This window comes from Zeus faber, assembly GCF_960531495.2.
Source record: "Zeus faber genome assembly, chromosome: 7".
NCBI classification, from domain to species: domain Eukaryota; kingdom Metazoa; phylum Chordata; class Actinopteri; order Zeiformes; family Zeidae; genus Zeus; species Zeus faber.
Window position 1 is genome coordinate 21,078,736 of NC_137203.1, and position 26,207 is coordinate 21,104,942.

The 26,207-nt window shown below is 44.4% G+C and overlaps 1 protein-coding gene across 1 annotated transcript in view; it reads right to left on the reverse strand.

Moving 5' to 3' along the window:
• The window catches only part of LOC307232781 (GDNF family receptor alpha-2-like), a 59,420-nt gene that overhangs the window by 29,245 nt on the left and 3,968 nt on the right, over positions 1 to 26,207 (reverse strand). The window contains exons 3-4 of the mRNA XM_080003937.1: positions 16,325 to 16,411; positions 4,811 to 5,189 (exon numbers count right to left, since the gene is read on the reverse strand). Coding sequence (XP_079860063.1) covers positions 4,811 to 5,189; positions 16,325 to 16,411 — 466 coding nt within the window. The remainder of the gene's footprint in view (positions 1 to 4,810; positions 5,190 to 16,324; positions 16,412 to 26,207) is intronic.

Here is a 26,207-nt window from a genome sequence, read left to right on the forward strand (position 1 = left end):
ACTCATGTTCCACGCTGAGACTCGACATGCAATTAAGAGCACGGTTCCTATTTGGGATGAATGTATTTAACCACATGAAGCTTTTTGATCGTGGCACCGCTCTTGATTATAGGAAGAAAAGGGTAATTATAAGTGATTTGTCAGATAAATTATCTACCGTTTTGTCACCTCAGAAAATAAGTAAGCCTTATCGGAAATCAAACTGTATTGAGCTGTGTTGGGTTGGGGGAAATGAGCGAAGATAACAAGAATAAACGTCCCGTCAGCCCGAGTTAGAAGATGCCCAACATCGCTCAGTGCTCGGACGGACGGAGGTGACTTTTCTGTCACTTTAAGAATACATCACATGGCGACAATTACCGCGAACACCTCGGCGCGGGATAGAATCACCCTTCAAGAGAACAGAGAACATTGTCGCCCCCGGCGCTAACCAGCGGCGTCTGGAGGGGTAATTGAATTCCGGAGGCGGCCTTCTCTGTCTCCCTCTCAACAACAACACGGCGACGCCTCTCGTGTCGCCGTCGTCCCCTCTCTCTCTCTCTCTCTCTCCCCCGTCGAGCCGCTGACCTCGGCGGGGATAGCCCGACGCAGCGGAAAACATAAGGAGCTTTAACCTTCCCGTTTCATACGTCTCGATGAGGAGGCTGGCGGCAGACGGGGAGGTCAGCGGAAGTGGCTGGGCTCGGGAACATAGATAGCACAGGCGGGGGCGAGAGGTGATTATCAGGAAAATCGTACATTTGTCGCGGGAGGAGTCGGGGGTAGTTTGCCGCCTCCGCCGCGTCGGTGACGAATCGATGCGAACGCGTCAACCTTTTTCGGGGTGGGGGTTTCATCGTCGCCGCTCGCGTCCCACTCACTCTTCTCTTCTCTCGTGAAGGGAGAGGAGAGTATGTTTCTCTCAAAATAAACAATGTCGGGAGGTGGACAAAAAAAGCCCCAAAAATCCCTGGATCTTTCAAATGGTAAATAGAGTACAGATGTAGTGATCAGAGATGTTGTATGAGAAAGAGATTTAAGCCCCAGAGACCTTCTTGGACTATGAAATGTTCTCATACTCAGTTTCGGTGATATCTGCTGTAGATTAGAGCTGTAAAATGATGGTTCCATATTCCAATGCTATTTGAATTGTAAAAAAAATATATATATATATATATGTTAGAATCCGTAAATTAACATTCGATAAATAAAATATGCAGTGTTTCAGCAGAAATGTTTTTTATAAAAAATGCTGCGTGCATACGTCCACTGGAAGAGGCTCCGTCCGGACTCTACTCTGTTTCACGGGCTCTGCCAGCAGCACCTGCCCCGCATAGAGCATCGTGGCCCAGGGCGGAGCAACCGGTCTCACCGGGGGGCAGTGTGGAGGTTCGGTTAAAACAATCACTTAATTAGGCCTTTTTTTTTTCTCTCATTCTTTTCCATTTTTCGGGGCCGCTTTCTAAACTCTCACAACAAAGGATAAAGAGTGGAGGAGCAAAATAAAAGGCCCGAATCGCTTAAGTATCCCGGAGAAAGGAGCCATCCCCCCAGACCCAGACTGGGTCTCTGCTCCCCGGAGGGGGAGGCGGTGGCTGGTGGCCGCGATTGGACAACTGAAATTTTGCACGATACCCCAGGCCTGACGCCCAATCACACAGGCCAAAAGTTGGTCAAACTGTAACATTTTTTAATTGTATTAGATATTCAAACGTATGTGTTTTTTCAGAAGGAATATTCAAAAGTGATTTCTGATAAGTGATAACTCACATCCAAAACAAGACATCATATCATCATCGCTATTCAAAATGACATTAATTGACTTTTCCCAAAACCTTTTTAAACCATAGTAAGCCTTCATAAAATAAATTCCCGATAAAACAGACACTGTCTGATTGTTATTATGCAAATAACGACGACTTGGTGGGGTGCCATATTATGCTAAATAGGTATGGTGAGAGGGAAAGTAAGAAAAAAGGAAAGGTGGATTTTGAGAAAAGAAGGAAGAAAAATTAGGAAGAAAAAAAAAGAAGCGAAGAAAGAAAAGGGAGTCAACGCTGACAGTCAGTGACATCTTCCTCTGTTGTTTTTGCACAGGTGGCGTGGCCACGTTAGAGCCGTGATAGGACGGCTTGTTTGGGGATTCAACCCACAAACAAACACTGTTAGAACGCTGCCTCCGTTGTTTGATCATATCAGCTGCTTAACCATCTGTGACTATTAGGAAACTAAATAATTAGTCCAAAAAGTTTTTCCTGACTGATAAGTTATACCACGAAATGGCTGTTATTTTCAGGGGCGGCAGATAGGTGGGGGTCCCTCAACGCCCTCACTCTTAGTCAAACTCCATTAGGTAGTGCAAATTAGTTTTTAAACACCTCAAATGATTCAGATGTCTCACGTTACGCTAATGAACGTTGGAGATGAATCCTTTGCGACCGTTCGGACTAGGGATGCTCATTTAGATTTTTTTTTTCTGACTGATAGCCGAGCCCCGTTAACCGATCATTAACCGTTATCTCCCAATATTAAAATGTCATGGCACTGCCTCCCCCCCAAAAAACAAATTACGTTCTTTTTTTATTGGACTTTCCAAATTATATTTACAAATAAGGGGAATGATAAATATATTTTTATACGCAAACACAGCTCTCCGTGTGTCGCAGAGAGCCGTTTCGTATTTGGAGCCGTTTTTCCAAATAAAACAACATTTGGAGGGACGGGGAAGGGGCAAGGAGGAACTCGTGCCCTTTTTCACCATGCGCCTGAGGTACACACAATGGTGTGTTATTGTGATTGTGTTCATATTTCATATCACTGCTGTGACTTTCACCAGCAAAAAAATGAAATACAAAAAAATACATATATTTTATTTTGTTATTTGCGGTGTATGAGCTCAACGGCACAGTGACGTCACGCGACCGTGATATTGGTCACAGCCCTAGATGCATGTGTCGCCCCCATGAGTTGTATACAAGAAATAGATTGTATAGCCTCATTTAACATCTTTTTTCATTACTTTTTTTAATATTCTTTTTCTAACAGTTTAACTGATAGTATTACAATTCTTATTGTTGGTTAATGGTTTAACGGTTAATTATTAACATCCCTAGTTCAGATGGCTCTGCTCGGCTCCTATACCGAGTGCCATTTCCAAAGGGGGGTGAAAAGCCTGGGTTGATCGCAAGCGGCGCCGCCGTGTTTCTCCTGCTCGCAGCCGAAACCGACACAAGAAACAAGTCACGGCTGGCTGGGTGTGAATTAAATCCGGTCGCTTAAATCCAATAGAGGCTTCGGTACAGCCAAAGTGATCCACTAATGTTTTGCTCGGCTTAATTGAGCGTTGTCCCTTCAACTCTTCATCCTGCGTCTAATAGGCACGGCTTCCCTCAAACTGTAATTACTTTCCTGGCAAAGTTGCAGTGCAGAAACATAAAAAGTTTAGAACGCCATGGGTAGGAGGAAATTGAAGTCAAACGGGAAGTAGAGTAAGAGAGGTATAGTGCATGGATTAATTGTTCTTTTTAGGCATTTGGCATAAGAATATGATTGAATCGTGCGACGTGTGAGAGAAAGAATTTTCTTACCCACGCCCTAAAAAACACGCTCAGATACACACATGTGCTCAGATACACACACGCACCCACGCAAATGCATTTACATGCACATACATACACAAGGGCACAGAAGGACTGGGCGATATGTATGGGATAATGAACGCTGGCTGCACTTTATCCCACTTATTACACGGCTATTTAATAAATAAAATAACACATTGAGACAGAATATTGATTTGATAACTAGTATGCCTAGCGTGGCTCGCGCCCATGGCTACTGCAAAGCTTCCGCTTCTACAATTCCGCACAAACACGGAGCTAAAACTGTAACAATGGTGTAAACTATTCAACCTACAAAAAAACCCCAACCTATATATAACTAAACTATTAATGTTCTTAATGGAAAATTGGACCAGACTTTTTTTTTTTAAAGGCAACTTTTGGGGTGATTTTTGTCCTTGGATTTGGAATTTTATGACCTATAAAGATCAATTCAAAGCGTGTGTGAATAGGAACTGGTATTCAATGTCATTCCCCTTAAAACCCCGCTAACAGGTCATTCTAAAACAGGCTTTCTGTCTTTCTTTCGCCCTTTGGTTCGGTTTAGTCTGGTTCAGATATTGGAGGAACAATGCGGCGGTGTAGAGCGCAGTCAGACACACCTGTTACCGGGTGGGTGGGGGGCCAGTCCCGGGGAAGCCGCAACTGCCGATTGCTTCTACGGGGAGCCTCAGACCCAGACTGGGACTTTCTCCGGGATAATTACATGATTTGATCCTTCAATTTTGCTCCTCCACTGTTTATCCTTTGTTATGAGATTTTTGAAAGCGGTCCCAAAAAATGGAAAAGGAAAAAAAAAAACACTAGCCCTAAATTAACCGAACCTTCATGTTGCGGTCGGTGAGATCCGGTGCTCCGTCCCAGGCCGCGTTTGTAAGAACGGCCAATTACTTATTTAATGTCCTTCGGCTTGCCAGTTGCGTCCAGTTTAAAACCAAAATAATCCCATACAGGATTGTAGAAGGAGAGGGAGACAGGGGCGCATTGAGAGTCACATCGGTGCGCCCGCAATCTGCTCCGCTGTTTGGACATTGATTGTTCCTCAAATATTTCTTGTGTGTAAATATCTGACAGCACCAAAGGTCAGCCCCCATCAAGGCATTCGTTCAAAAATATTGTGATGTGTGATTTTCTCAATATCGCCCAGCCCCAGGTCAGAGACATTTTTCAGAGGTTTTAAACACAGAAACGTAACCCCCCCCCGTCCTTTTTACCTGCAGAGCGGGTCCTGGCGGCAGACCCTGCGCAGCTCCAGGCAGTTAGGCTTCACCTTGTCCCTGAAGGAGCAGTCGGGCACGATGGTCTGGCGGCGGCGCTCGGAGCAGCCCTCATGCTGGCAGGGGCAGAACAGCAGCTGGTGGCTGTATAGGGGTGGCACGCGGTCCAGGAACTGCCGCAGTGCCTTGTGGCAGCGCTTCCGGTTGCACGTGTCGCCCTTGCCCGGGTCGCCCTTGCTGCAGGTGGCGATGTAGGCCGAGCGCTGCTTCTTGCACGTGCTGTTGAGGTTGCAGGCCTTGGCTGCATCCAGGCAGGGGTTGCAGTTCTTGTCATTGTCGGGGCACTGGAATCCCCTGGGGGCAACCGTTTGCATCCCTAAAAACAATACAAACATTAGAAACCTTGGAACTTCAACTTCCTGGTGTTGAGACTTCACACGGTAAAAAAAATGACAATGCCAGAGGCGTGTCCAGAGGGACAGTCCCCCCATGAAATTCTATTTACCACCCCAGGTGCTACCCCAAATTTCCAAGATCAGTCATTGTATCACTCCAGGCAGCTCCACGCTCCGGCAGACAAGACACGGCGGCGCTATGGTGTCAAAATCATAGCGCCGCTGTGTCTTGTCTGCCGAAAGTTATACTATTCTGTTGGACAGAGTTATTGACTTCTGAATTTGAATGTTCGAAAAAGAGGATGAAGGGAAATGTTCAAAGAAAATTGTGGGCGAGAAGGGTTTTAAAGAAAAGCCTGTGTCATACCAAAAACTTTCCGGCAAGCTACATTTTGTAATCCGTATGAACTTCTGGTATGCACATATTTGATGTTGTTAGATTTGGGATAAGTCTATTTCTTCTTCAGATGGATAAACAGAATGGTCACTGGACCCGTAGACGTGCCCTCATTCCCTTACCTCTTACCCCCTTTCCCTAGGTTTTTGGCAAAAACTCCACTGTTTTAGTTGTCTACACTATATGAAAGGAGTTTTACCAACTCAGTCATTTTACTTCGGGCTATAAAAACTTGTGTGTTTACAGAGTTTGCAGGGCTGGACTCACTGGTTTGGAAAAAAATATATAAATATCAGCAAATAAACAAAATAACTGAATCTGAACTGAACGGCAAATCTGGAAGCGAGTGAGGTTAGTGCACCATTTTGCAGATGTGTCGTGATGCAACTTTTATATTCTACTTAAAATAACCTGCTTTTTTAGAAATGTTGTGAGCGGGGCAAAAGATAAAAGTTCAAGACAGAATTTGGTCAAGTCAAAGCGCCATATTATTTTTTATAGTGCAATAGAACTGAGGATTGCAACACAAAAATTTAAAGGAAAGAGCAACAGAAACCAAACTGATCGATGAACTGTATCACTGCTGACGGTGCTTGACCGAGCAATTCAGATAACAAAGAATACAATTCCGTGATTCTCCTGACTCAAACTAATTCCATTATCAAGGACTAGCAAATGATTTGTGCCACAAACTCCTGCCAGAGTGGGAGTTAACACAACTTTCTTTATGTTACACTTGAACATCGAAAGGAGTTCTATTCAATATCACGCAACCCTGAGACGCTCCCGGAACGAGCGCATTCTTGCATAACAACCGAGTCAGTCTGCGCTCGGGACCTTGAGTGGAATATGAAACCGAAACCCGAAGCTTCAACTTTGGAGGTTAATATACTAGTTATTTACAGGCGTTCATTTTTATTAGCACAGCGAGATGTCTGAAGAATCATCTGGATTGTCAAGCTGTTGCCGTAATATAGATTTAATGGTTCAACGTAATTAACGGCCCTTTTTTTTTCTGGTTGAATCTGCTGTTGTGCGTTGTTTGAGCTTTGATGAAGTCAAAGAGACACCGTAATTAGGCTCTGTGGAGACAGCAAAGAGCAAACTGGAGTCCTTCGCAAAGAATCTCAGCGGGGCGTGATAACATGTCTCGGAGCACACTGGTCAATGTGAAACGACTCTAAAATACCATAGCAGCCGCCCCAAAAACCAAGTACTTGCCAAGGAGTAGGTACTGCAAAACATGCTGTGCTGCACGACCCACCTATCACAGAGTTCAAGTACAAGATTAGGTTGACGTTTTGTTTTTTTTCCCCACCCCTTCTTAGTGTAATCCCAAAACTGAAACATTGCAATTACCACCTCATTGTAACCCCCTCCCACCCACAGATCATGTAACTAGGTGTGTGTTTTGGGATGTTCTTCCGCGATGTCGCGTATGTACGTTTTCCCTGAGATATACGGGTAATAAAACAGCATTACATTCGCCCGGTGGCACCCCGCTCTCTAGTATTCAGGCTATATTAGAAAAAGTTAACCTCCCCTTCCGAGAGATAATGATATTTCAGGGGTCGCGGCGTCGTGGTGACACCCGGAGAGATTCATCTCTTATTCAACAGAACCAATCTCGCTCTGTGTCTATCAGACGGCCCCCAAGCAGGAAGAGGAACGTTTATTTAAGAGGGGCAAGGCAGTGTCGGAAAAAAAATCGGTATTGTTTCCGAGAGGGGCCTCGCTATCGCACATTATCAATCCACAAAATGAGGGGGGTGTGTACAAACACATACAAAAAAAAAATGGCACTGAGGTTTCCTGTTCACGTCGGATAATTACAAACTCTGCACGGTGAAGAAAATTAGGTTCCCGTGAGGCAGTGCCGTAGTTAGGGGTGGGCGTCAGCCCCGAATGTTTTATGAATAGCCTCCGGCTCTGCGCCCCGATCGCTCCCTCTCTGACGGTACTGACTGAGGTGCCTGTGATCAGCGCGGCAAAACAGTGAGTCTTTATTTTATATGTAGGTTATTTTATTTTACTCCGTTTTACTATGAAACGAAAAAAGCACAGTGCAAACAATGGGGACACTTTCTCTGTCACTCTCTCTCACCCCCCGTCGAAGGTTTGCCTAGAGCGCCTATATGGCTAAGCCCCTGATGCCATCCTAGCAACTACCTGCTGTGAGGTGAAACACATACCGTTTTCAGACTAGCGGGTTCCGGGTGAACTCGCTGAAAATAAGCGATTGACACCTTTCCCACTGCCAGGAGAAATGCCTTTCACTTTGTCGGAAAAGGGGCGTGATATGGTGCCAGTGTAATTGGGAACAAAGCAGAGGAGAGAGCAGCTTAAACAAACAACATACAACATAAAACTTGGGAAAAAAAGTATTTTGAGCCGACTTGCAGCCCGGCAGGGAGTGTGGGGGTTCTCCGCTGTTCTCATCTGTACTCCCCACGGAGCAATCCCCACATTCACAACGTTTCACGGTCCCCCATCCGGAAAGTCCATAACCTCTGATTTTGGATTCTAAATGGGATATGAAATGATGGAATGATACACAGATATTCCTGTCTGTTTATGTGCCAACGTCTGGAACTTCAGCACGCATCATATCGCGCAGGTAAAGGGGCCAAAATTAGAGGGATGTTAGCAGGTGTTACCGGGTTTTTGGTGCAGTGGGAAAGGGGTAACAGTCGGGCCGAGTTTTCGGGTTTTTCCATTTCAGATGTCCCAAGGTCAAGTGCACTAAACACGACTCGACTTTATTACCACCGGTGAACACCAAGACCCCTTCGCTCAAATAAAAAGCACATTAACATTATATGTTTGTTATAAAATGTAAACAATTACAGCATTGTGACGCCCTATATGGCAACATATTTAAAGACTGAAATCACACACACTTGAAGTTTGTAAACTAAGATATGATAACTTAGTTACAACTTGTTTATAACTCGGTTATTACTTAGTTATTACACAGTTCTAACTTAGTAACTTATAAAACGAATTAAAAAATAATTAGCCAACTCCATCAAGTTTAGACAGGCATTCCAGCTGGGATCCTACAGCTGAGAATGGAGCCACTGGAGGAACGCTGACGTTTAACTCGGGTGCGAAGAGGCCGGAGTAGGGCCAAAGTTTTGCCAAAGTGGGCCAAGCCTGGTTTTGGCAGTCCTGCAGGGAGGCCTGAACGTTCCATGTTTAGGCAAGGGTAGCGGGACGGCTGTGCAGCGGACTGCGCTGCGTAACATTGATGGATTGCAGCTCCGAAATCTCCCCTGGCCATCTGCAGGCTCTAATGTGGGCCACTGGGGGGGGGGGGGGTATGAAAAGTAAAATAGGAGAAGGATGAGCTCCTAAGATTTATCTGACCAAGCAGAGGCTAAGGCTGCTTTTCAGGCAGGCAGCAGCGGGCTTTCTTTTTTTTTTACTACCTCTGATTGGGGAGCTGAGATTGAATTCGGTGCTTCAACCGAAAAGATGTCCCGGAGCAAACACACAAAACACAAAACCCTCTGACTGCTCCGACGCTCGCACACGAGCAGCAGGACAACAGGAGGAGAGAGAGGAGAAGGAGGAGGAGGAGGAGGGGGCAATGGAAGAAGGAGAGCAGTGGAAATGGGAGGGGAAATATGCAGTATTGTGTTACAGGGTGCTAATTGATTTTCCAAGTGCATTATAACGAGAGTTTTCAGCAAACATATCTAATGTGGAGAGAGAGAGAGAGAGAGAGAGAGAGAGAGAGAGGGTTGATAAGTCAATGATAAGCGACTTATAAAAACGGAAAAAGCTTTAGGAGTGAGAGGCGGCTTGAGGAGTTGATTCCGGCGGCTGATTATGATGGAGAGAAGGAATGAGAGGGCATGAAGCAGCGCTACGCAGGCAGCACACATAGAGATTTGGAGCAATTCAGCAGAGATGGCTGACTCACACTCATAATAATTAACCCTGGGATCATCAGCGGTGCAATCAAGCACTCTCAGTATTACAAATGTCTGCACACACACACACACACACACACACACACACACACACACACACACGCACGCGTGCGCGCGCACACACACATTCGACAAGGCAATCATGAATGAGAAAACACAAAGTTTGAAATTTCTCAACGGTTCCCTCGCATTTTAATTCTCCTCCATTGACTTGAACGACTTTGGGTGGAGTCAACGGACCCAGCGTACGTCAGTTGTGTGTTCGACGAGTGAGTGAGTGAGGGAGTGAGTGAGTGAGTGAGTCAATTCTTCTGTCAACGTTATGTGTCCGAAATCTCAATATCACACACATCAATCAATATCGCCAGACTCGTCCCTGTTTGCTGGACAACAGTAGTGACCTCTATGGGTCTCTATGGCTCTATGGGACCTCATGAGTAAAAAGTCGCAAAAATATGTACTCCAAACACATTAGTCGGCCGACAATACATACAGGTACTCCTCACCAAACGACGAGCTCCATTCCTAGGACCAGGCCGTTAAGTGAAGTGGTCGATAAGCGAGGACCCGTGTTATTTCACGGTAAGGGGGCATGGCCATTGCGAACGCTAGTATAGTGAATACTGACAAGACTGCGGGGATGAGACTGAGAACGGTGATGCCCGATGAGATGCTTGACGCTGAGACGGTATTGTGCGCTGCGCGCAATACTGGTTGGAAGGCTGGTCGTTAGTCCGAACGGTTGTTAATCAGGTAGGTCGTTAAGGGAGGAGTACCTGTATTCCAAAATCCTCAACGAATCCATTGGCCACTAGGGGGTTTATACCTCGGCGCTCCATTATGGAGCCTCCTCCTTTGACTTGATGGCACTTGGTGTCCGTCAATCGTGTTCGAGTGAGTGAATTGTTTACACGTGAGTGAATTGGCATAAAGTTGGATAGATGGGTGATAGTTTGAGTAAGCCTATGATTATTCAACAGCGGTGCAATACCATTACTGCGTGATCTGCAGAACATGAGTCCTACCTATCTGCCATGCATCTAGAGAGGACATTGTGAAACCTCAGCTCATTAGAAAAATGGGCCCCGCGACCTTGAGCAGGTGTAAGCAGCTAAAGAAAATAAATAAATAAATGGACACGCACGCACGGACGTACTATATGAATGAATAATTTAATGAATGAGTGTTGGGCTCCAAAATGCAATGAAAATCAGAATTTTTTTTTTCTTTAACGGAATTTGCAAACAATTACAGTGCCGTCCCCCGTGCCGCATAGGGGAATCTCGCTGTGTACGATTTTGTTAATGTCACCAAGCGGTTCGAGTGGAGTCATCGTTTTTTTGGGGACCCCGCTGTTTGATTTCAGGCTATAGATAGATTTTAATGGGCCGCTCTTTTCCGTGGGGTAAAATAAACGCGACTGGATTCCATTCCACACGTATAAATACAGTATATACCGCATCGAGATGGAGAGAGATAGACAGAGAGAGAGAGAGAGAGAGAGAATAAAAAAAAAGAAGAGCAAGCGAAAATAGGGCCATAGGAGAGAACGGAGACAGAGAGAGAGAGAGAGAGAGAGAGAGACAGAGGGAAAGAGGAGACCTAAATAAGTTGAGAGAGTGGGCCAAAGAAAACTAGACGGTGGGATGGAGATACAGAAAGAGGGGAGAGATCAAGCAAGGGAGGGGAGAAAAATGCCTTTAACCGTTTCCACCACTTTCCTTCCCATCTCTCTTCTCCGTCTCACACAGGACGCAGGGAGATTTTTGAAGGAGAGCAAGTCGTCTAAGTTCCCCCTCTCCATCGCACAGAACATGCATGGACGCGAAGGGAAGCTGGAAGAACCAGTCACGTACGGCGTATCTGGAATTTGATGAGTTTTTTCCCTGAGAGTAAGGGATCTTCCTTCCTTCCCCGGTAATTGCTCTCCCTCAGCCTTATTTGAATTCTGCATTTCATATATCATCTGGTACTCCAGGGACGCTGCGCTGCGGAGGGGTGTGGGGGGGGGGGGTGGGGGGTAGTTCAGCCCAGGTTAGCAGAGGAGGCTCTTCCCTCTGGGTACGTTCTCAGTAATTAGGAAAGGTGCCAAAGTTTTGGGATTTAATACGGCCCTGGGTGAGCGTGCGTGAGCTTGTTAGGGAAGTCTTTAGTCCGGACCCCGAGGAGCGTGTCAAGCATTTCTGTGTCAAAGGGCTCATCAGTCATTAGCTCCACGCCTTCATGTCACACCGGGGCTTCCAGGGGGGCCGGGGAAGTAAAAGAGAGGGAAAAGAGAGAGAGAGAGAGAGAGACGGGTTTGGCGAGGACGGGCGACATAAATACTCTACATCACAACATCCCTCATCCATGTCAGCAATATGTAGACATCCATCATCTGAGGGAGAGCTGTAAAGTTTTGAAATGTTTCCCCCATACAAAGGAACGTCTGTACCCCCCCCAGTGCGAAATGATGCGTCTAATATAAAGTGATGAGGAAGAGAGGGAGGGAGGGAGAGAGAGAAAGAGAGAGAGAGAGAGAGAGAGAGAGAGAGAGAGAGAGAGAAAGAGAGAGAGAGAAAGTGAGAGAGAGGCTCAAAGAGAACGATGAGGGCTGGCTAGCTGTAGGGGGGCGTTTGGGTGAATTTGTGCGAGTGTTGTACATAACGGGAAGGAAAGCTCCAAAGGAACGCTGCATCTAAGTAAACACATTTCCCAATACGTGCTGTTTACCCACATCTGCCTTCAAGTTCTTCCCTCACTCTCTCTTTGGGATTCAAAGCTTTGGCTTCCTTTAGCGGCCATCGGTCTTAATATGCATGCTGTTAAGCATTTTTAAATAGCTATTAGTGAAAGGCAATAATGTTTGATCTATTTGAACAATCTACTATAGTAGTGCATGTTTGTGTGTCACTAATTAATGTTTGTGTGTGTGCCGCAAATTCATGTTTGTGTAACTGTGTGTGTGTCGCAAATTCATATTTGTGTGCGTGTGTGTGTGCGCTGCAAATTCATGTTTGTGTTACTGTGTGTGTCACAAATTCTTGTTTGTGTGTCGCAAATTCATGTTTGTGTGTGTGTGTGTATGTCTGTGTCACAAATTCAATTTTGTGTGTGTGTCGCAAATTCATGTTTGTGTGTGTGTCGCAAATTCATGTTTGTGTGCGTGTGTGTCTTGCAAATCCATGTTGTGTGTGTGTGTGTGTGTGTGTGTGCGCATGTGTGTGTGTCAATGTACGCATGCATGAGCAAACTACCAAACTTTGTGTGTTTCAAGTTGGAAAATCACCATTGTTCAATTCGAACTTGTTAGGAAAACGCTGACTGTTAATTATGTTAAACAAAACGACTCTCGCTCCTAAAGAGTAAGTGGAGAGTCGGGTTAAGGCTGGACTCATTTTAAGCAGGATACTCCGCTTGATAATCGTTTATTTTTCAGCGCTCTATCGCATAGATCAAGAACAACGTAAACCGAATTCGCGAATTGAACGAATAATTTTGGCATAAGTGCCACCGAGATAACAATGTATTGATTTTCGTTGTCCTCAGTCACGACGTTAAAGGCAAGAGCTGAGAGCTAATAAGCCAGAAAATGTCCCTAAGAAGCCTCCGCCGCGGTGGAAATGCACCTGGTTACGATTAGGCGTTTAGATTACGTTTAGAAATGACAAAGCTGCTGCAAGCGAAATTCACGGGAATCACGATTGATGTAAACAAACTCAGACTTTTGCCTCCCACACGGTCTCTTCCAAGAAAGGATTTAACGTCGAACTATGTGGCTAAGTAGCAACAAAAAACACAGGATCGCTGAGAATGAATTGCATAGAACCTACCATACTGCCACGTCTAGAGAGGCAATACACAAAATATTTCCAAAACATATGTTTTTGGTTTATTAGATACTGCTATTGATCTGCCTCCATTTTGAGCAAAATACTGTAGGTAGCCATCCCGTGTAGTTCTGACATTTTGACCACGGCCTTATAGCAGGAAGAGAATGGCCACGTAGCGTATTCTCAGGGTGATAGGAAGTATTTAGCAATGTTTATGTGTGAAGTTACAGATGGAGTTGAAGGCATAGGTTGGAATCAGGGTGGCGTTATTGACACCAGTCCTGCTGTCATAGGCAGAACTCTTTTCTTTTACCCCCCTTCTGGCAGACCTTTCTCAAGTCCCCCACAAAATAATGTTAGATACAATGCAGCGCATGTCGGGGACTCAAAGGTTCGAACCCTAGGTTGGAACCTGGCCGGTGGTCGTTTGCTGCATGATTCTACAGCATGTCCTGCATCAGTTCACTGTTAGATACAAGCGCAGCATCATAGTTACATAAAGACAAAGGGTTACAGGACTATCGCAAGTCCTGTTACACGCTTCACGTAGAAGCCTACAACGCTAAACACAGATACGCAAAACTCTAATAATACCACCCCTTACACCCCCGAGGCCTCTCCGTACAAGGTGGCAATAGTAATTGTTACAAGGGGGGCAGACTTGACCGCAGCATGCTAAGCACAGCAGCTGCACCGGTATCCCCCCCCCCATAGAAAGAGCTTTCCAGATTTAATTGGATAGTGTGCACTCAACGGCGAGGTGAGAGGCTTAGTGCTGAGAGGCCGAAGATCTAACTACGGGTTGTCAAAATTCCGGGGGGGGGGGGGGGGGTCGGCGTGCAACATTCAGGCCTGCTCTATACTTTCACTTAAAAGTTAATTACCTCAACGTCGGGTCAAAGCGATGGAATGGAGGGGAGCACAGGGCACCACCATCATTTAAATCAATGGCTAATATTTGGATTCTGTGGTCTGTGGCGGAAGGACTCTGTGGGCTTCGCAGCCAAGTGAGCCTACTCACTGGGGCTGGAGAACTGAGTTGAGGGCAATTTGAACGTGCGGTAACTGCCCCTTGCAGCTGAAAAACACAGTGTAATTCACCGGCTATGCGACGCAGAAGTGCTTTTATTCTGTCCTGCTGTTACCTGGGCAGAAGCACACGGTACATCACCCCCACCCCCCTCCCGCCCGCCGCCCCTTCCCTTATCTTCCTCATAGACTAAAAACTCTTCAAATAGTTGAGATTATTTTTCAATTTTCCCAACCTTCCTCTCACAGAGAACGAATTCCCCTGCCCTCATCAGCCGAAGCAGATATCATACACTCCCTTGGCCTTTGCACAGTTTAACATTTATAGACGCGATTACGAATACTTTTGTGAGGTTTGGGTAATCGAAGTGAGAACTATTTTCCATGTGTGTAATTACTTATCTGTTTGCCCCTGGTTTTCTCGCCGCGCCACAATCAATTACTGTGTCCTCAGAAGAAATAAATAATGAGGAAAGCTCGCGGCTAAATAGATTTCGGAGAGCAAATCCAATACTTCACCTTGGACAGAACGGAGCAAACAACTGAAGCAAAATGGATAAAGTAATGAGTCCCTTGTTGCGTCTTAATATGTTTGGGAACATCACACCATGCTCTCCATGCAAAACGCTCTCACTTGGACATCGCTGGCACATGTGCGGATGCTCTCCTTGATTATTGAAAATGTGAATGACACTGAAGCACTTAAAGCTTGTTCCTGTTTGAACATATACATACGTATATATTCATATATTTATATCTTTATCCCCTTTTATTTTTCAACGTATCAAACAGCTGATACGTTGCTGATTGTGAGCGAAGAGGATTAAGTGAGACGCCTTTTCTCTGTACCTCCCAGATATAAAACAAAGACGGATACATCAGCCAAGGCAAAAAAGAAAAAAAAAAAGGAGGGAAAATGTTCTGCCTTTTGTGCGTGCGTATTGCTTTTGGCAAAAAAAAAAAGTGGAATGTTACATCCTTCGGCGATTTTGGTATTGGAAGCGGATGAAAAGAAACGATTGCATTTTGCGTGTGACTTTAGCCTGTAGCTCTGGCAGCTTGTGGACCCCCGGCCCCTCGCTCAGCTCGCTCACACCTATTTCTACGGCCAGGGTCTGCCTATCGTGCTTTATATTTATAATGTGCATTGATTAGTAATGCCCAGATGGTAATAACCAGTAAAATAAACAGCAAGCTATAGTTTCCCTGATGGGCACTTGGCTGTTTAATCAGTGAACCCAATAGGAAATCAAAATGAAGGCAACATCAATGAGTAAGAATGTGGCGTTGCTTTGGGGAGTCTGCGTTCAAAGCGGTAATTATATTTGATATTTATCCCATATTTATTGAGCTGACACTTTATAAGCAACAGCCATTCAATGTATTTGCGTTGTGCATACAGTATGATCTCATATATGCAGGTTTCATTGTTGGTGGCGGGGTCTGCTGGACGCATGAAGCGAAAGGCCGCCGAGGTGAATTTGATGAAGCGATGTAGATAGTTGTGATCGGAAAAACGTTATGAATAAGTGAATATTCACAAAAAGAACCCCAAGTGACATCGTAGTGTAAAGACGAGGGTGAACCCGGATGCTGAAAAACAAAATGCTGCAGTTCCAAATGGAATTCAACGACTTGTAGTGTAATCTACCCAACACAGAGAACCTTACGGATCGCCACTTTAACTCGACTGCCCCCCCCCGCTTCGCTACAGGACGGATTAGGAGATTAAAAAAAACAGGATCTGGATGAGTAAAATATCAGACAGTGGAAATACAGCAGCCTGTCGGCCTCTTTGAGTGGCTTTCCTTTCATCCGTCCCTGTTTGAGGAATCTCCATCACCACATCCTTTCTGGGTTGCAGCAACATTCACGCCAGATTCTCGTGTGATGAAGTGCCTCGGTTAAATAGAAGACCCGGGTCCTGTGGTGGCCGTTACCTGAGATGATGGAGGCCAGGCGGAAGGCGTCGGGGTGACGGATGGGCGCCACGGGTTCGTATGGGGAAGTTTCGTAGAACTCTCCACCTGGCAAAACAGTGAGGAAGACAAGAAGTTTGAAATATGATCAGTGAAACAGATGGAGTTCGTCAGCGTAACATTTAACATTAAAAAGACCTGTACCATCACTCATTATTATTATTATTATTATTATTATTATTATAATTATAATTATTATTATTATTATTATTATTAATAATAATAATAATAATAATAATAATAATAATAATCCCAGGGCCCGACACTAGCTTTTAGAAGTGGTTGCCAAGTTGGGAACCATGCATCAGCTTTTGGATGCCATGAGTAACAAAATGGTTACCGAATTGTAATCATTAAAAATTTTGTGATATCCATCCTCTGTAATTATAACCAATATTTCAATATTAAGAGAATAACATTAACAAAGGTGATATCAACAAATCGGAAACAACGGGCTGACAATACAATGGCTGACAGGCTGACAATGGCCCAAATCTGGTTGCCCGGGGCAATGGGCAACCGTTATGGTCGAGCCCTGATTAGTAACAATAATAATAAACAGAGAGTTTGTACAAATTTTAAGCACGTCTGAAATGACATATTTCCACAGAATACAATAAGTAATCCAATCCATAATCCAGTCTGCACGGTCATCGGCTGCAACAAATTGTGACCGAGAAGAAAAAACGTCAGAGCTTATTTTGTGATATGCAGAAGATTATTCATCACAGTCAGATTGGTTCTGTCTTTTGGAGGTGAGTATTTGTTCCTGGTACGCTGTGATTTGGAAGAGTGGTTGATGGGGCTGAAACAAAAGCACTGCGTCCTCACCAGTAGCACGGAATTGCTGTGAACAGTTTTGTAAGGAAAAAGAAAGAAAAAAAAATCCAATTAGCACTCGGTGCTGACGGAGTCTCTCCCATGTGCCTGCTCCTCTGTAGGCCCTAATCCCGCATTTAAAATTCATAGCCATTCGGTGTGATTGAGACAAACCCTCCAGTGTGTAATAGCTTTGCATTCTGATCCCGACAGAAACACACGGAGGATGTTGTGGGATGGCGCCGCGGCTAATGAGAAAATCCAAAACCTGTTGGTGGACACCAGCGCTGCCTGGACAACTGATCAGCAGATCCAATCAATATATGTACTGTATATATTTTTATATATTTATATACGTATATGCATATTTGACTTGGGCTGATTTTCGATAATATCGAATATCGTCATATTTACCACCAATATGCAATATTTCACAGCCTTGAAATATCGCACCCTCCCCCTCCCCCCGTCCGCGGGACCATTTGGACCATTTGGACCTCATTGTCCGTTCATCCTCATTGCACGGACAATGAGGATGAACGGTATGTGTACGTATGTGCACAGCAGCGAGGGGGTGATGGAGGATTGGGACGTGGCGGCACGGATGGTCCAGTGATTAAGTTGCGGCTCCAGGTTATTACTAGCATTATTAAAATTACATTATGAGGAAAAAGGATTTTAATAATTGTTAAACAGAGCTGCCAAGTCACACGCTATGACCTTGTGACTCGCGGCATATCAACCGGTTCACGCGCCCACGCGCCACACCTTGTATTTCTCACACTGAGAATCCCAAAATAGGTACAATTATAAAATTTTTAAATTCGACGTGTATTATTTCCTCACTCGCTCTTGCCCGTCACTGTTCGCGTGGTGAACGGCAGACCCTTTCCTTTCTGAACACCCAGGCGCAACTTCCTCGTTGGCGTGGCATAAAGCGATCCGTTCACCGTTTCACCAGAGGAAACAAATACAGTGTGTTTTTATTGTAATTGAATGAAACTAAAAAAGCAATGTATATACGTATGTAATGGGAACATTTTCTCCGGCACTCTCTTACCACCCCCCTCCTCCACCCAGTCAACAACGACAATAAAATGCTGTATCCAGATATTTGGGTGCCATTATATTCATGCATATAGCCATTCATCTAGCCCGGTAAATGACACACACTATTCCCTGTTTGATTGTCGGCCATTTTTTCCTTTGAGTGCTACCCCAAATCTGCATACATGTGATTTTTCTCATGATGTTTCCTTTTTTTTTGCGTAAATCCGTGAATTTGGTTTGTTCATGCTGTGGTCCGCCTCGCTTCAGTCGGTCGTTCTGCCTGTCTGTCTGTCAGTCAGTAAGTCTCTTATATGAATCACCGGTTCCTCGGCAACATTACTGTAATTTGATTACTGTTCCCATTTTCTGCAGAGAGAAATTCCCTCAGAGGCTGCAGGACCAAAAGAACATCCAGCAGGTCTAATCACAACAATTACCTTGCGCGGTTGTGCTTTCAAGAAGTCCCCAGTGCGGTAGGGTCATCTTTTACTGCCCCGCGGAACCATTGTGTAAATGGAACAGGGGAGAATATTTGCCGAGTGTTCCAATACAACATAACATGCTGTTTGTGCCACGCAACTATGCACCACCATCTTCCGCCTCCCCCCCGTTTATTAAATATTAAACGGTAATGTTACAGTTTAAACGATCAAATCATTTCTATTCATTTTCATGGGGCCAAAAATGTGTTTTATTCTTTTCTTTTAATTTCACCGAACAATGAACTCCAAACAGAACCAGCCTTTAAATTGTACGGTACAAAGGTTGTTTACTGTTGGGAACAATGCTAAATCAGATCATTTGCAAATAGTGTCATTATTACATGTGCCCTTAGTGCATGGAAAAAATTAAAAATGAATACAAAATAAAAAACCTCACACAGCAGGGGGCCTTGTTTCCCCTGAAAAAAAAAAAATAATAATAATAATAATCCACTTACTTTCTGACAGTCACTCTGGACCCAATTATGCATTCATCAAGTAATAGACAATTCTTCCCAGCTGTTTAGTGATAAGATGGTTTGAGCCGCAGGGCAACAACTCATCACTGTAATTAAGCCTCCGTTTGACTTCATTTGCTCTGACAGAGCAGAGCGTGACCAGCGCTGCTCTCAGACAGATGGTCGGCGTGAAAGGAACACTCTCTTCTCTGAGGCGCGGTCGGAGTCGTCTCCTCCGCCGCCGTGGCTTTCAGGAGTCCTCCACACCGGGGAGGACTCTTGAGACCTTCTTGTGGATTTTTTGTTCATTTTTAATTTTTCAACTCATCTTTCACCTTGGGGTTTTTGTTGCATTTCGAAGGTCTCTCCTAAGCTCATTGTGTTTATCTTCAGTATTAACTTTTAGAATTATAATACAATACATGATAAATGACGCATGTTACAATGCATTATGTAACAGCACATTTTATAACTACTTGCCAAAATATCATACATTTGAGCTTCATTACTTAATAACACCAGTATTTTGTAATAACTTCACATTTTTAAATAACTAACTTGAACAATAATATATTTTGTAGTTATCTTTTACATGATGCTTTATTACTTATTTCACTCTGTTACAACAAAGTGAAATTTCCTCATTTGCTAAAGTGTGACACTTGATATAATACTTGACTGTAATTTTGGTGTGTTGTAACATAATGCGTTGAATGAGTTATTCCTAAAGGCAGGTGTGATGACATAATAAAGGTAAAAAATATATTTTAGAAAGTCATAACTAAAAATGGGTCTCTTCATATAATACAGGTGTAATTTCATACTAAAGATCAAATATTTTTACATTTTGGTAACTAAATGCAGGCGTGGCAAGTTATTAGAAAATGTAGATGGCACATAATGCGTTGTTACAAGGCATTTGGGCTCTATCAGGTTTTCTTGGTCATCAATGTAAAAAGAGCAAAGGATGCATTTGGAGAAATCATCATCAATTTCACCAAACCATATGCGACATAAGCATATTTCTTCACTTGTTGCTTAACAGATCAATAGTTGTAAAAATCAATTCAAGAGACAGCGCCGTCTAAGGATGTGCAGCGTTACTTCACCTCAGTTTATCTAGCCAGAGAAGGTGGAACTCCAAATAAGGGCATATACGTCACAGCCTAGGTGAGGCTTCCCCCGACTCCATTCGTGGATAAAGAGTGAGCTAAGGTGAAAAAAGTCGCTACGACAGTACATCTGGGTGGTTTATGATACCACACCATCCTGGAAAATCTCAAACAAGTTGTGCCATGTTGTGCTGTTTTGAATAAAATTGAGATTGTCCAAACAGTACATTGCCGATACGTCCCTGCCTCTGAAATTGCCCTGTTCTCAGAAAGTGTAAGAATTGGTTCTATGGACCACATGACAATTAGTTTTGGGTAGTTTTGGCCATTATAACGCTGAAAAGGGGTGGTATTCCCCTTTACAGGAAACCTTGGTTGATACGTAAATGTGGACCATATTATAGGCAAATCCAATAACTGTAGATTGAGACACAAAGGGAGAGAGAGAGCGAGAGACGGACAGAGAGTGAGACAGAAAGTGAGACTGAGAGCGCTCCGGCTGTGATAACAGCGTCTAGGATTGGTTGGCTGACTGCTACGATGCACATTCAATCACACTGTGAACCTTTCTGGCAGGAGCGAGCACTAATGCCCACATCATGACAGTATTCACTGAGCAGAATGGCCTGTCACTCAATCTCCTCCTTGGATAGGGAGGCTGAGAACTCACTCAGCAACAATAGACCCGGTCTCCACTTCGCACGCCGGCCCTCATTTCAGCCCTACGCCGTCACACTCCATACACACTCCACGGTGAATGGGAGGGCATCTCGGGGCCCCATTCATCTGGCACTCCATGCCCCCTTCACTCACACTTATAGGAAATCATTAAACAGATTTACGAGAACAAACAACGGCCATTATTTCATCATATTTCACTGATCCTTTTCACATCTTCAGAACGAGGGACGAGGGACATGGCAGAAGGAGAGGCGCTGAAAGGCCTTATTGATTGGGTCCAGGGCTTATCGACAGGTCCCTTCCCCCGATGATGAAGCGGTCGCTTCGCCAGTGCTGTTCCCGGCGACAGAAGGGGAGGAAAATCAGAGGGGACGTATTCAGCATGCAGTGCCCACTCAACCGCCGATCCCCCTGTATTGTGCTTATGACAGTGGATGGCTATGGTAATGGCCGGCGACTGCTATCATTGCTCATAGTAATGATGGTTTCACCTAGGAATACTGTGTACTTTGTAAACGCCCCCACGGCCCCCACCCGGTATACTGTACCACCGTGGCCCCGTGAGCATCTCCTCCTCTCCTGCTCTCTCATTATTTGCTTCTTTCTCTCCATTGGGGAGAGATTCGTTCTCTTCTTCCACCCTCTGCAGATCAGCAGAGGAAGGAAAGGGGCGAAATGTCGGCTAAAAAACCCGCAGCAGGCTGACATGGTAGTTTTCGTGGAAGTTGCAGCTGTATTAGTGGCCAGCTGGACGCATTAGCGTGGGATAGCTACATATTGAGATTGTGACCTTTACGTACAATGCCGACATTCACGAAAACGGGGAAAATAAATCACTCCGCAAAGTCTTCCCCGTTTCTTGTCATTTCATGAGGAGACACGTCTCTTCGGCACTAAACCGAGAGTCTAACACGTACTTCTCTGTCTCCCCAGTTAAAGTTAGTGCAACTAATTAAAGTGCAATGAAAGGTCCACACAAAAGATCTCCGAGCCTGCTTTGTGATTCAGGCTGTGTTCATCGCTGACGCTATGAAATAATGTGTGTGCAGGGTGTAAAAGTTATCGTTTAAATTACCAATTCTGCTGCAAACCTGCCAGACGATATCCGCACGAGGCTCAGGGCACAATTGAAAAAGAGCCAAAGCCATATATACTGTATATCCCTGGTTGTTTCTTTTCACGTAATTACTTCTTTTATAGATTCAAACTGCTAGTTCTCACCGCCTCCCACCGACACAGGCCCATTCACATCAAAAACTACCCATTATCCATCAAGTATGGCGGCATTGACACAATGAATTCAGCTGTCATTTTCTGTTAGAAACCACAATTAACTAGTCACCATTAGCACATTATTACTGATGACTCAAAGAGTGTCATTACAACACCATTTAGCTAAGATCTCTAACCAAAGAAAGGGTGCAGTACAGCAGCCTAGAAGAAGGCCGCACCTGCAAACTGCATCATAAAGAGCCACGATCCAAATCGGAATCATTTTCCCCAAAGCGTTGATGGCTCAGCAGGCCAACAACTGCTCCATTCATTGACAAATTTCAAAATGTTGCCATATCCCGGCTGCGTGAATAAATAAAGTGCATAGTTTGCATAGTTTGCAGGGCAGATTTCTAACGCCGCCCATAGCTGAATGAAATATTTAGACCGGGTTGATTCTTTCCCGAGTGCGAACAGCGGGACAAGCCCCTGCTGCGTGCCTCGCTAAATTGTGTTCTATCCAGGAACGTGCGCTGCACCCCGAAAGCATGGGGCCCACCCTGTGCCGCCTCCTCGGGGTTCTGCCAACAGCTCCTCCGTCATTATCAGCTCCTATCACTTCTCAATTCCTTCGCCAGGACCCGAAAAGGACTTTGAGCACGCTGCCAATTGAGATCGGAGCTCGGGTGTTTGTTTACCTTAATCATACATTACTTGTACAGGATAAGTTGAAAACATGTAGAGGAATATTTTGCACGATGCATCCCTGTGGAAAACCACATTATGCCCTTTGGTGAGCGAAGGATAATGTTTATCGACTGCTGTGCTGTTCCGCTCTTGCTCTCAATAGCAACTCTAGCTCCTGATCACATCTAGTTCCAGAAGAGCCTTTGACAGCGACTTCTCTTCACTCATCTCTTTAAGACATTTATGGCCAAACATAAGTGGTCAGCAGTCTGCGCAATAAACAAAGTTGCCACTCATCGGAAGCTGCTCCAGCTCTCTGAGCATGCTCTCGTGAGGACTGCTGATTTTTCCAGCCAAAGTCTTGCAGATACAGGGCCTGGATCCCAAAGCTACGGTCCGAGCATAAAAACCAGATCGCATCCAGCATTGTTCTGCGGCTTTTGGCCGTGATTGGCACTCGTAATTGCTGTCGCCTTTATTGATCACCGGGTTTTCGATGTCCCTGGTCCACGCCTTGGTGCCAAACAGCCTACTTGCGCTAGTGCTAGGAATAGGAATGTGTTTCGGGTAGCCCTCCGTGAATATATCTGAAAGAACTTGCTTGCACATTTATGTTCATCCTAGGTTCATTATTTCCAGTCCAGTGTGGATTTCATTTATATAACCAATTTGTTGCTTTTATGAAGGAGTAAATGGTTTCTGTGCTCTGTATGTGTAAAATACAACACTATGTGAGTGGTTGAGGTTTAAACTAATTTGTAGCTGTTAGAGTCTTGAATCCCTTTTAATTCCTCTGAAAGGTATGTTTATATTGTATTCAGACCAGAGATATGCAGTCGCTTATATGGCATTTTGGGATGGTCTAAGAGATAAAAACTCAATTGATGGATATATCTCCTTAACACGCCACATTTTGCTTCACAAAGATAACGCACAATGACACTTTTTGAGACATGGGTTTGTCAAACCGAGGCTCTCGACATTAAGTGTTTTCCGGGCGCAATGCACTTGTTCATTATTCCAACCAATCCTCAGCTTTAAAATGCCTTTGAGGTTTTCAGATTCAATCTCTTATCAGTTCAAGTAGAGACACTCATCGCTCTTACATGTCTATAGTGTTTGCTGTTACCTTGCAGGGGTTTGTTTTGCATTCAAGTCTTAAACAACTTTTATGTGGATCAAGGTGGATGTGGATTTCAAGGCATTGGAACGCCATTCAAAGGGGCTATTCAACTGGGGCTGCTTTTTATCAGCCATGCTTTATATATATAAGTTATCATCTGGACATCGAAGGACTAAATTCTTAAATCCCCAAGGATAGGAAGAAAATGCAGACATGAAATGCATTCAAGCATTATATAGTTCAATGCAGCTAAGATTAAAGTGGTAATCTGCAAGATTATCTTGTAAAAAAGATTCCTATATATTTTATATTCATGACATATTTATTTAGCCGGCACTTTATAAGAAATAGCCATTCTATATATTTGCATTATGCGCTCTCTATATGCTGCTTATCATTGTTGGTGGTGGGGTCCGCCACGCGCACAAGGCGAAGCACAGCTGGATGAACATTCATTAAAAAAATATAAAAATCCCCAGCCCCTCAAGTGAAAAAATCAAATCAATCAAAAGGCGGCAAACCGTTGAGAAAAGACAGTGACCATCTTCGAGGGAAGACGATTGTAAATCAAAGCAGATTAAAAAATAAAAATAAAAACCTTGCTGTTTCTAATGGGATTCTGGGACTTTTGGTGTAATCCGCCACGCAGAGATAATCTCATTGATTGCGACTTTAAGATTTCCAGTTATCATGCAGCAATAAGGGAGGTGATGGATGCATGAGAAGCCAGCGTGAGTCAGAGCCCAATGCAGGAGCGGTACGTGGACTCCTTCCCCAGATCGCTTGTTAATGCACTTAACAGGCTGACCCGGAGCACGCCAGCAATTACGTTTGCTGCGAAATGATTTCATAATGCCGGCAAATTAATCTGTTATCTCTACAAAAAAAAACCCAAGCAAGGCATTATTGTCCAGTATTATTGTAAAAATCATGTTGGGCGGAACGGATTAGTAATTAGTAGACTTACTTAAAATTTGTCTTCACACTGTGTGGTTCACCTAGTCTTCGTGGTTTCCTACGTTCAGTCGCTTCTTGGAAATGTGCAAGCCAGGCTCTTACAACCCCCCAAAGGAAAAAAATAAATAAAAATAAAAAAAAAACCCTCTCAGCCGTTTCCTTATTTCTGTCGGCAATGTCAAGGTTGTGGGCGAGTCCCCACACGGACTGCCTGTCCTGGCCCTGGGTCGCAGCAAAGCGCTCCTTCCTCGCAATGCACTGTATCCACAATGCAAAGTGTGGCCAAATCAGTTTCTTCAATGACTTTGATCCACTTAAGCCTCCTAAAAGTGGCTCGGCAAATCTATTTCAGACTGTAACTGTGATAATAAGATTGGCTCGGCTTGACTTGATTGACTTACAGTGCCCCTCGCTCCATCTCTCACTTGCTCTGTTTTAGAGGGAAATGTGACCTTTTGCACCAAGTTTGGTTGATTCCCGGTGTTTTAAATGGATGTCGCCCCCTCCTTTTTTGGCCTTTATTTCTTATGTGGTTAATGTTTTTATTTTTTACTTTTGTTGGTATTTCTTTATTTTTTATTAGTATTATAATTACCATATCATTATAACTTACTTATGTATTGCTCTGTTCATTATTTTGTCTTTCAGTTTTTTGTGCTTGTGCCACTGTGTTAGTAGACACCACATGTGTTAAATAAAAGTGTATTAAAACCCTCTCCCCCTATCGTCCTCCCTTCTTTACAAAGAGCACAATTCAACCTTTGAGCTACTGTCAACCCTTTTGAGCACAAAAGCACCTTGTCAAACCCCCCCCCTTTCCCTCTATATTCGAGTGTCCGCGAACGATTTTTTTTTTAAGTGGCTTAGGAGAATTATTTTTGGGCAGGTCTGTTGGGACTCTGCCATTCGTGTTTGTTTTCCAGCGAAGGATGTTGTACAACGGATTGTTTCCAGTTAACAAACGCCCGCTCGACTGCACAATGGATCGTGATTAGATTAAAGCTGCACTGTAAGAGCTTTTTCGTCTGCGTTAAAGCGGGTTTTATCTCCTGGGGCGGTGTGGGCCAAAACGGGACACTGCTGTGAAGTGTTCTACTGGACCAGCAGGCAGGAGCTTGAAGGGCACGCGGTACACGCAGAGGAGGCCTGCGCCCTGCGTAAACACACCTGCTCCGAATTATACCCCCCCAAAAAATTTACATTCTGACTGATGATTCTACGGGTTCCAGCAGACAGTGAGAATGAACAAGAAAACCTTTTAAT